The sequence below is a fragment of the Chiloscyllium punctatum genome, chromosome 50, assembly GCF_047496795.1.
Source record: "Chiloscyllium punctatum isolate Juve2018m chromosome 50, sChiPun1.3, whole genome shotgun sequence".
NCBI lineage: Eukaryota > Metazoa > Chordata > Chondrichthyes > Orectolobiformes > Hemiscylliidae > Chiloscyllium > Chiloscyllium punctatum.
The window spans coordinates 31,788,094-31,801,508 of NC_092788.1; the positions used below are offsets into that span (position 1 = coordinate 31,788,094).

Here is a 13,415-nt window from a genome sequence, read left to right on the forward strand (position 1 = left end):
CACAGAGCGAGAGACAGAGAGAGACACAGAGAGAGAGAGAGTCAGAGAGAGAGAGAGAGAAAGACAGAGAGACAGAGTGAGAGAGATAGAGACAGAGAGAGGGAGAGAGAACCAGAGAGAGAGAGAGACAGACAGACAGAGAGAGACACACAGAGAGAGAGACAGACAGAGAGAGAGAGAGAGAGAGAGACAGAGAGAGAGAGAGAGAGACACAGAGAGAGAGAGACACACAGACAGACAGACAGAGAGCGAGAGAGAGAGATGCAGCACAGACACAAGCAGCCAGTCTCCTGGAACAAAAGGCTTTTATTTCCACTGACCCATCGCTCCGTGAGGAGAGGTGGTGTGTGTGTGTGTTGGGGGGGTGGGGGTGGGGGTGGGGGGGGGGGGGAGACACATGCACTCGTGATGTCCCTTGGGTAGGAACAGCTGGGGTGTAAACACCGCTGAGCTCCCCCCCTCCCCAAGCCAAGGGGCTGTAATCCAGGCACCAATTCGAGCTGCACACACACACACACCCCCCTCCCACACACAGCGCCACTTGCCTCCCCCTGTCGGAGGGGAGCGAGGACACATACAGAGCTTGGACGACTGACGATCCGAGATTGCGACTTTGCGCTCGCGAGTCTGAAGCAGCAGGCACTTTACAGACTGGGCTCAGTGGTGCAGCCATCAAACAGCAGTGCAAATCAGACAGAACGCAACGTGGACAACGGGAAACCCCTTCAGCCGAGTGAAATGACTCAAAGGGACCAGGAAATAGGCGGGAGCGGTCAACTGAACTCTGTGTAATCTTGCATCCCGGCGATAAACCCCATGGCCTCTCCCCTTAGCCTGTCACCACTCCTCTGCGTTTCGGTTCGACCCGTCTAAATTTGACTACCCCCCACCCCACCCCCCGCCAAAGAAACGATTAAAGGCACGAGAACGCTCTGGAGACGCGATCAAGCTCCACGACGTATCGCCACGCTCTCACGGAAAGGCACTTTGAGGCACTCCCCCCACCCTCCTCCACCCGAGGGGGGATGGGGGGGGATGGGGTGGGATGGGGAGTAGAAAGGGGAGTCGCTCTCTCTCTCTCTCTCTCTCTCTCTCCCCAACCGCTCCCCCCCCTCTGCCCAAACCCGCGACCCCCCTCCAACCCGCTGCTCGCCCACCCCTCCCCCAGCGCGTGACTCCATCCCGTACCCAGAGTCGAGAAAGGCGCAAGGGGAAAGGGGGGGGGGGGGAAGGTGTTGCTGAGGGGGTTGGGGGGGGGCAGTTTCCAGGCCGGGGGAGGATCGGATCCCGATGCCCCCGTGAGACAGAAGGCGGGGGGGGTGGGGGGGGCAGGGGGGAGTGGAAGGGGAGTTCCAAATCTGTTTCCCCTACCCCATCCCACAGATTTTCACCCTGAGGGCGTGACAGGCTGCTCCCCCCACCCCCCCACCCCCACCCCACCCCGCAGTGCCCTGCCCGCACCGACGGGCATCTCATGATCACAGCTGGGGGCAGGGTTGGGGCGCAGAGGACTGGCCGTGGGAGTCTGGAGGCCTGGCTACGCACCTCTGACCGTTGGGTTCAAACGTCGAACGCTCCAGCACAGCGCAGGGCGGGGGGCCCACGTCGGCCCTCGACATTGCGCCAACCCTGCACGGCCTCGAGCAACGTCTTGCCAACGAAGGCTCACTTCCCCCCCTGCCTTCACCCCCTTCCCCCTCCTCCCCACCATCACCCCTCTACCCCCCATACCAATACCTCCAAAACCTCCAGTAGACGGGTCGGAGTCAATTCCTGGAGATTACCCTCCCTCGAAGACCAATTCCCCAGACGTACAAGATCCCATATCTATCTGGTGCTCAATTGGACGGGTATTGGAGGGGGGGGGGGGTGGCGGGGGGGGAAGAGAGGGGGGAGCAAGACTCCTGGCCAATCTGTGGGATTAACACTTGGCCAACCCTTTCCCCAATAATCGCCAATATTTTTCCCAAAACATAATTCAATTCCAACCGCGTTCAAATATTTTGATCCTCTAACGTCCCTGTTTTCACTGCCAGCAAATTAGGAACGGGAATTGCCTTCCTTCCCGTTGCCAAAGATGGAGAAAGCAGCCAAAACTCCAAGTCCCCAGTTCTGCCTGAATTGTCCCTTTTTATATAAATTAGAAACAGCATCTATCCGATATTCGATAACACAAATAACATGATCGGGAGGGAGTGCACGATGAAAGGGTCCCCAACTCACATTGAGGAGATGGACCCTTCATATTTGTAACTCGAGGGTCAGGCTTCAAGCAATTGTTAGGCCCGATCACTGTCGGCGAAGGAGTGGATGCTGCGCCGAGGTTTCTGAGGAGGGAGAGGAACCGAGGAGGACTGAGGGAGTAGGAGAGGGAGGGACAAGGAGGAGAGAGGAGGGCGGAGGAGACAGAGCGAGAGAGGGACTGAGACTGAGAGAGAGAGAGAGAGAGAGAGAGAGGGAGGGAGGGAGGGGGAGAATTGGGGTAGGGCAGGTGTGAAGGGGAGCAGGAGGTAGAGTGGGATGGGGAACGAATCCAAGGGGATGGGGTTAGGGCTACGGGATGCCGTAGGGAAAACAGGCTGGCAGAGGCATCAGGATACAGGGATTGGGATTGGGACCAGGGTACCATGCCAACGAGGAACAGAGGGATTGGGATTGGGACCATGATACCATGGCAACGAGGGGAACAGAGGGTTTGGGATTGGGACCAGGATACTATGGTAACAAGGCCAACAGATCAATTGGGTTTGGGATACAAGGATACCACCGGAACGAGTGTATCAGAGGGATTGGGATTGGGATTGGGATACAGGGATGCCATGGGAACGGGGCAACAGAGGGATTGGAATTGGAATTGGGATACAGGGATAGCAAGGCAACAAGGTGAGCAGAGGAATTGGGTTTCGGACTAGGATATCATGGGAATGGGGTGAACAGAGGGATTGGGATTGGGATACAGGGCGACATGGGAACCAGGCGAACAGAGGGATCAGGATTAGGGCACAGGTTGCCATGGGGAACCGGGTGAAAAAGCATCAGGATTGAGAACGCAGCAGAGGGCTGAGGACGGAATGGCTTCCCGGGGTTCTCCCCCTCAGAGCCAGGACGGGAATTTTGAGGCAGCTCCGGCATTCCCGATGGCCTGTCCCGCTCCCCCTTGTGAACGGCCACGTTAGGTGTCCACGGAATCTGGGAGAGAGCGGAAAGAGAGCAGGAGGTCAGTGGGCAGGCAAAACGCTAGAACCTTCCGGAAATACGCGAGAACCTTCCGGAATCAGCGCACACCGTCACACAGGCAAAGAACCACACATCTGTCCACATCCGCACGAGAAAGGAGTGGAAACCCGTGTACAATTGGAAGGAAAAAGGAAATTCACGGGAGATGGGAAATCAAAATAAAATAATCAGCACCGACGCCCTATCTCCGTCCCCCCTTCAGCCCCCCACACCCCCTCTCTATCTCCGTCCCCTCCTCCAGCCCCCTACACCCCTCCCTATCTCCGTCCCCTCCTCCAGCCCCCACACCCCCTCCCTATCCCCGTCCCCTCCTCCAGCCCCCTACACCCCCTCCCTATCTCCGTCCCCCCATCAGCCCCCTACACCCCCTCCCTATCCCCGTCCCCTCCTCCAGCCCCCTACACCCCCTCCCTATCCCCGTCCCCCCTTCAGCCCCCTACACCCCCTCCCTATCCCCGTCCCCTCCTCCAGCCCCCTACACCCCCTCCCTATCTCCGTCCCCCCTTCAGCCCCCCACACCCCCTCCCTATCCCCGTCCCCTCCTCCAGCCCCCTACACCCCCTCCCTATCCCCGTCCCCTCCTCCAGCCCCCTACACCCCCTCCCTATCTCCGTCCCCTCCTCCAGCCCCCTACACCCCCTCCCTATCCCCGTCCCCTCCTCCAGCCCCCTACACCCCCTCCCTATCTCCGTCCCCTCCTCCAGCCCCCTACACCCCCTCCCTATCCCCGTCCCCTCCTCCAGCCCCCTACACCCCCTCCCTATCTCCGTCCCCCCATCAGCCCCCTACACCCCCTCCCTATCTCCGTCCCCCCATCAGCCCCCTACACCCCCTCCCTATCTCCGTCCCCTCCTCCAGCCCCCCTACACCCCCTCCCTATCTCCGTCCCCTCCTCCAGCCCCCTACACCCCCTCCCTATCCCCGTCCCCTCCTCCAGCCCCTACACCCCCTCCCTATCCCCGTCCCCTCCTCCAGCCCCTACACCCCCTCCCTATCTCCGTCCCCCCTTCAGCCCCCTACACCCCCTCCCTATCGCCGTCCCCTCCTCCAGCCCCTACACCCCCTCCCTATCTCCGTCCCCCCTCCAGCCCCCTACACCCCCTCCCTATCTCCGTCCCCTCCTCCAGCCCCTACACCCCCTCCCTATCTCCGTCCCCTCCTCCAGCCCCTACACCCCCTCCCTATCTCCGTCCCCTCCTCCAGCCCCCTACACCCCCTCCCTATCCCCGTCCCCTCCTCCAGCCCCTACACCCCCTCCCTATCTCCGTCCCCCCTTCAGCCCCCTACACCCCCTCCCTATCGCCGTCCCCTCCTCCAGCCCCTACACCCCCTCCCTATCTCCGTCCCCCCTCCAGCCCCCTACACCCCCTCCCTATCTCCGTCCCCTCCTCCAGCCCCTACACCCCCTCCCTATCTCCGTCCCCTCCTCCAGCCCCCTACACCCCCTCCCTATCCCCGTCCCCTCCTCCAGCCCCTACACCCCCTCCCTATCTACGTCCCCTCCTCCAGCCCCCTACACCCCCTCCCTATCTCCGTCCCCCCTTCAGCCCCCTACACCCCCTCCCTATCCCCGTCCCCTCCTCCATCCCCCACACCCCCTCCCTATCTCCGTCCCCTCCTACAGTCCCTACACCCCCTCCCTATCTCCGTCCCCTCCTCCAGCCCCTACACCCCCTCCCTATCTCCGTCCCCCCTCCAGCCCCCTACACCCCCTCCCTATCTCCGTCCCCTCCTCCAGCCCCTACACCCCCTCCCTATCCCCGTCCCCTCCTCCAGCCCCCTACACCCCCTCCCTATCCCCGTCCCCCCTCCCTCCCCTACACCCCCTCCCTATCTCCGTCCCCTCCTCCCTCCCCCTACACCCCCTCCCTATCCCCGTCCCCTCCTCCAGCCCCCTACACCCCCTCCCTATCTCTGTCCCCTCCTCCAGCCCCCACACCCCCTCCCTATCTCTGTCACCCCCTCCCTATCCCCGTCCCCTCCTCCAGCCCCCTACACCCCCTCCCTATCTCCGTCCCCTCCTCCAGCCCCCTACACCCCCTCCCTATCCCCGTCCCCCTCCTCCAGCCCCCCACACCCCCTCCCTATCTCTGTCACCCCCTCCCTATCTCCGTCCCCTCCTCCAGCCCCCTACACCCCCTCCCTATCTCCGTCCCCTCCTCCAGCCCCCTACACCCCCTCCCTATCCCCGTCCCCCTCCTCCACCCCCCTACACCCCCTCCCTATCTCCGTCCCCTCCTCCAGCCCCTACACCCCCTCCCTATCTCCGTCCCCTCCTCCAGTCCCTACACCCCCTCCCTATCTCCGTCCCCTCCTCCAGCCCCCTACACCCCCCTCCCTATCTCCGTCCCCCTCCTCCAGCCCCCTACACCCCCTCCCTATCTCCGTCCCCTCCTCCAGCCCCTACACCCCCTCCCTATCCCCGTCCCCTCCTCCAGCCCTTACACCCCCTCCCTATCTCCGTCCCCTCCTCCAGCCCCCTACACCCCCTCCCTATCTCCGTCCCCTCCTCCAGCCCCCTACACCCCCTCCCTATCTCCGTCCCCTCCTCCAGCCCCCTACACCCCCTCCCTATCTCCGTCCCCTCCTCCAGCCCCCTACACCCCCTCCCTATCTCCGTCCCCTCCTCCAGCCCCCTACACCCCCTCCCTATCTCCGTCCCCTCCTCCAGCCCCCTACACCCCCCTCCCTATCTCCGTCCCCTCCTCCAGCCCCTACACCCCCTCCCTATCTCCGTCCCCTCCTCCAGCCCCTACACCCCCTCCCTATCCCCGTCCCCTCCTCCAGCCCCCTACACCCCCTCCCTATCTCCGTCCCCTCCTCCAGCCCCCTACACCCCCTCCCTATCTCCGTCCCCTCCTCCAGCCCCCTACATCCCCTCCCTATCCCCGTCCCCTCCTCCAGTCCCCTACACCCCCTCCCTATCTCCGTCCCCTCCTCCAGCCCCCTACACCCCCTCCCTATCTCCGTCCCCTCCTCCAGCCCCTACACCCCCTCCCTATCTCCGTCCCCTCCTCCAGCCCCTACACCCCCTCCCTATCTCCGTCCCCTCCTCCAGCCCCTACACCCCCTCCCTATCTCCGTCCCCTCCTCCAGCCCCCTAAACCCCCTCCCTATCTCCGTCCCCTCCTCCAGCCCCTACACCCCCTCCCTATCTCCGTCCCCTCCTCCAGCCCCCTACACCCCCTCCCTATCTCCGTCCCCTCCTCCAGTCCCCTACAAATCTCTCCAACGCTCAAAGGGCAACATGCTGGTAAATCTCTCCACCTAGACACAATGTAAATCGGCCTCTGCGTTCGCCGCCCTCCCCATCACCCACCCCCCCAACCCCCCACCCCTCAGAGTGTACCCCCATCCCTCTTGTCATCTCAGTTCCTGAGTGATGGACAATACTCTCGCTGCGGTTTGACCAACGTTGGACACAACTCTCAGATGTCTGCCACCTCCCCCACCTCACCCCCACCCGACGGTGCCCAGTCTGTGCCCCACTCACCCCTGGGCGCAGGTGCATGCTGCCTGGTCCGAATACTCGGGATGATCAGGAAGGCATCGTACCCAAACAGGGCAGCAGTGACTAATCCGAAGACCTGGGGCCAAGCAGAGAGACGGTGTGTGAGGGAGAGAGAGAGAGAGAGACATACAGAGGGAGAGGGAGAACATGGGAAAGAGGCAGAGGTCAGGGGGATAGAGGAGGAGCTGGAGGAAGAGACAAAGGGGGAAGAGAGGGATGGGGCAAAGGGGAGCGAGGGAGAACAGCGAGGGACAGACACAGAGGGAGCAGGAGCCGTAATCCATTGCATCGCGGAGATTTGGTGCAAATCAGGATGAGAACTGGGAGGGTCAGCGCTGAGGGAGGGTCAGTGCTGAGGGAGGGTCAGTGCTGAGGGAATGGGGGCTGTGGGAGGGTCAGTGCTGAGGGAGGGTCAGTGCTGAGGGAGTGGGTGCTGTGGGAGGGTCAGTGCTGAGGGAGTGGGCGCTGTGGGAGGGTCAGTGCTGAGGGAGGGTCAGTGCTGAGGGAGGGTTGGTGCTGAGGGAGTGGGGGCTGTGGGAGGGTCAGTGCTGAGGGAGTGGGGGCTGTGGGAGGGTCAGTGCTGAGGGAGGGTCAGTGCTGAGGGAGTGGGGGCTGTGGGAGGGTCAGTGCTGAGGGAGTGGGGGCTGTGGGAGGGTCAGTGCTGAGGGAGGGTCAGTGCTGAGGGAGTGGGGGCTGTGGGAGGGTCAGTGCTGAGGGAGTGGGCGCTGTGGGAGGGTCAGTGCTGAGGGAGTGGGCGCTGTGGGAGGGTCAGTGCTGAGGGAGGGTCAGTGCTGAGGGAGGGTCGGTGCTGAGGGAGTGGGGGCTGTGGGAGGGTCAGTGCTGAGGGAGGGTCGGTGCTGAGGGAGTGCTCCACTCTCCGGTGAAATAGGAAGTCTCTGTGTCCATGTTGTGGAGATGTTGGGTTGTGTCTCGTGTCGGATGTGGAGCACTGTCTGACACTCCCCCCCAGGATTCCCCCCCCCCCATATCCTTACCCCAGCAGCAATCCGCGGCCCATCGTTGCTGGTGAGAGCGATAATGGAAATGATGGCAAATACGATCACCGCAATGGCACACCGGATCAGATCCTGGAACACAACCCGGCAATTCAGGCAACGGGGCACTGGACACACACCACACAGGAACACACAGACACACACACAGGGACACACACACACAGGGACACACACACACAGGGACAAACACACACGGGGACACACACACACGGGGACACACACCACACAGGAACACACAGACACACACACAGGGACACACACACACAGGGACACACACACACGGGGACACACACACACGGGGACACACACCACACAGGAACACACAGACACACACAGGGACACACACACACAGGGACACACACACACGGGGACACACACACACGGGGACACACACACACAGGGACACACACACACAGGGACACACACACACAGGAACACACAGACACACAGGGACACACACACACGGGGACACACACACACCCACACACACACACACACAGGGACACACACACAGGGGCACACACACACGGGGACACACACACACGGGGACACACACACACAGGGACACACACACACGGGGACACACACACACGGGGACACACACACACGGGGACACACACACACACAGGGACACACACACACGGGGACACACACACACAGGGACACACACACACGGGGACACACACACACGGGGACACACACACACGGGGACACACACACACACGGGGACACACACACACGGGGACACACACACACGGGGACACACACACACAGGGACACACACACACGGGGACACACACACACGGGGACACACACACACAGGGACACGCACACACAGGGACACACACACAGGGGCACACACACACGGGGACACACACACACAGGGACACACACACACGGGGACACACACACAGGGACACACACACACAGGGACACACACACACAGGGACACACACACAGGGACACACACACACAGGAACACACAGACACACAGGGACACACACACACGGGGACACACACACACAGGGACACACACACACAGGAACACACAGGGACACAGGGACACACACACACGGGGACACACACACACAGGGACACACACACACAGGGACACACACACACGGGGACACACACACACGGGGACACACACACACAGGGACACACACACACGGGGACACACACACACAGGGACACACACACACAGGGACACACACACACGGGGACACACACACACAGGGACACACACACACGGGGACACACACACACACAGGGACACACACACACGGGGACACACACACACAGGGACACACACACACGGGGACACACACACACGGGGACACACACACACACGGGGACACACACACACGGGGACACACACACACGGGGACACACACACACGGGGACACACACACACAGGGACACGCACACACAGGGACACACACACAGGGGCACACACACACGGGGACACACACACACAGGGACACACACACACGGGGACACACACACAGGGACACACACACACAGGGACACACACACACAGGGACACACACACAGGGACACACACACACAGGGACACACACACACAGGGACACACACACAGGGACACACACACACAGGAACACACAGACACACAGGGACACACACACACGGGGACACACACACACAGGGACACACACACACAGGAACACACAGGGACACAGGGACACACACACACGGGGACACACACACACAGGGACACACACACACGGGGACACACACACACAGGAACACACAGACACACAGGGACACACACACACGGGGACACACACACACAGGGACACACACACACGGGGACACACACACACAGGGACACACACACACAGGAACACACAGACACACAGGGACACACACACACAGGGACACACACACACGGGGACACACACACACAGGGACACACACACACAGGGACACACACACACGGGGACACACACACACGGGGACACACACACACAGGGACACACACACACGGGGACAGACACACACGGGGACACACACACACAGGGACACACACACACGGGGACACACACACACAGGGACACACACACACGGGGACACACACACACGGGGACACACACACACGGGGACACACACACACAGGGACACACACACACGGGGACACACACACACACAGGGACACACACACACAGGGACACACACACACGGGGACACACACACACGGGGACACACACACACAGGGACACACACACACGGGGACACACACACACGGGGACACACACACACGGGGACACACACACACACGGGGACACACACACACGGGGACACACACACACAGGGACACACACACACGGGGACACACACACACGGGGACACACACACACGGGGACACACACACACAGGGACACACACACACGGGGACACACACACACACAGGGACACACACACACAGGGACACACACACACGGGGACACACACACACGGGGACACACACACACAGGGACACACACACGGGGACACACACACACGGGGACACACACACACGGGGACACACACACACACGGGGACACACACACACGGGGACACACACACACAGGGACACACACACACGGGGACACACACACACGGGGACACACACACACAGGGACACACACACACGGGGACACACACACACGGGGACACACACACACAGGGACACACACACACAGGGACACACACACAGGGGCACACACACACGGGGACACACACACACAGGGACACACACACACGGGGACACACACACAGGGACACACACACACAGGGACACACACACACAGGGACACACACACAGGGACACACACACACAGGAACACACAGACACACAGGGACACACACACACGCGGACACACACACACAGGGGCACACACACACAGGAACACACAGACACACAGGGACACACACACACGGGGACACACACACACAGGGACACACACACACAGGGACACACACACACGGGGACACACACACACAGGAACACACAGACACACAGGGACACACACACACGGGGACACACACACACAGGGACACACACACACGGGGACACACACACACGGGGACACACACACACAGGGACACACACACACAGGAACACACAGACACACAGGGACACACACACACAGGGACACACACACACGGGGACACACACACACAGGGACACACACACACAGGGACACACACACACGGGGACGGACACACACAGGGACACACACACACAGGAACACACAGACACACAGGGACACACACACACGGGGACACACACACACGGGGACACACACACACAGGGACACACACACACGGGGACACACACACACGGGGACACACACACACAGGGACACACACACACGGGGACACACACACACAGGGACACACACACACAGGGACACACACACACGGGGACACACACACACGGGGACACACACACACAGGAACACACAGACACACAGGGACACACACACACGGGGACACACACACACGGGGACACACACACACAGGGACACACACACACAGGGACACACACACACGGGGACACACACACACGGGGACACACACACACACAGGGACACACACACACAGACACACTCACAGGGACACACACACACAGACAGACACACAGGGACACACACACACACAGGGACACACACACACAGACACACTCACAGGGACACACTCACAGGGACACACACACACGGGGACACACACTCACAGGGACACACACACACAGACACACTCACAGGGACACACACACACAGACAGACACACAGGGACACACACACACGGGGACACACACTCACAGGGACACACACACACAGACACACTCACAGGGACACACACACACGGGGACACACACTCACAGGGACACACACACACAGACACACTCACAGGGACACACACACACAGGGACACACACACACAGGGACACACACACACGGGGACACACACACACAGGGACACACACACACGGGGACACACACACACGGGGACACACACACACAGGGACACACACACACAGGGACACACACACACGGGGACACACACACACGGGGACACACACACACAGGGACACACACACACAGGAACACACAGACACACAGGGACACACACACACAGGGACACACACACACAGGGACACACACACACGGGGACACACACACACAGGGACACACACACACGGGGACACACACCACACAGGAACACACAGACACACAGGGACACACACACACGGGGGGACACACACACAGGGAGCACCATACACACTCTCCCTCTCACAAACACACACACTCTCCCCCTCACTCTCCCTCTCACATGCACACACACTCCCTCTCTCACACACACACACTCTCCCTCTCTAACACACACACACACTCCCTCTCTCACACACACACTCTCTCTCTCTCTCTCACACACACTCCCTCTCTCACACACACACTCCCTCTCTCACACACACACACACTCCCTCTCTCTCACACACACTCCCTCTCTCACACACACACTCCCTCTCTCACACACACACTCCCTCTCTCACACACAGACACTCTCCCTCTCTCTCACACACACTCCCTCTCTCACACACACACTCTCCCTCTCTCTCACACACACACACTCCCTCTCTCTCACACACACACACACTCTCCCTCTCTCACACACACACTCTCCCTCTCTCTCTCACACACACACTCTCCCTCTCTCTCACACACACACACTCTCCCCCCTCACAAACACACACTCTCCCTCTCTCTCACACACACACACTTTCCCTCTCTCACACACACACACACTCTCCCTCTCTCATACACACACACACTCTCCCTCTCTCACACACACACACACTCTCCCTCTCTCACACACACACACACTCTCCCTCTCTCACACACACACACACACTCTCCCTCTCTCTCACAAACACACACACACACTCCCTCTCATACAAACAAGAATACACAGTCACTGAGACTGACACGAATATACACAGTCACTGAGACTGACACTAATTCACATACAGTCACAGACTGACACTAATTCACACACAGTCACTGAGACTGACAAACACACAGTCAGTGAGACTGACATAATACACACAGTCAGAGAACAACTCTAACACACACAGTCACTGAGACTGACACTAATATACACACAGTCACTGAGACTGACATTAACACACAGTGTCACTGAGACTGACTCGAACACACACAGTGTCACTGAGACTGACTTGAACACACACAGTGTCGCTGAGACTGACTCTAACACACACAGTCCCTGAGACTGACTCTAACACACACAGTCACTGAGACTGACACTAATACACACAGTCACTGAGACTGACACTAACACACACAGTCACTGAGACTGACACTAATACACACAGTCACTGAGACTGACTCGAACATACATGGTCACTGAGACTGACTCGAACATACACAGTCACTGAGACTGACACTAACACACACAGTCACTGAGACTGACACTAACATACACAGTCACTGAGACTGACACTAACAGACACAGTTACTGAGACTGACACTAACAGACACAGTTACTGAGACTGACACTAATATACACACAGTCACTGAGACTGATACTGACACTAACACACACAGTCACTGAGAGTGACGAACACACAG

The 13,415-nt window shown here is 60.0% G+C and overlaps 1 protein-coding gene across 1 annotated transcript in view; it reads right to left on the reverse strand.

Annotated features, from left to right (window-relative positions):
• Positions 1 to 286: 286 nt before the first annotated feature.
• Positions 287 to 13,415, reverse strand: part of LOC140470055 (proteolipid protein 2-like) — a 54,946-nt gene continuing 41,817 nt past the window's right edge. The window contains exons 2-4 of the mRNA XM_072566507.1: positions 7,744 to 7,836; positions 6,731 to 6,824; positions 287 to 3,189 (exon numbers count right to left, since the gene is read on the reverse strand). Coding sequence (XP_072422608.1) covers positions 3,173 to 3,189; positions 6,731 to 6,824; positions 7,744 to 7,836 — 204 coding nt within the window. The 3' untranslated portion in view covers positions 287 to 3,172. The remainder of the gene's footprint in view (positions 3,190 to 6,730; positions 6,825 to 7,743; positions 7,837 to 13,415) is intronic.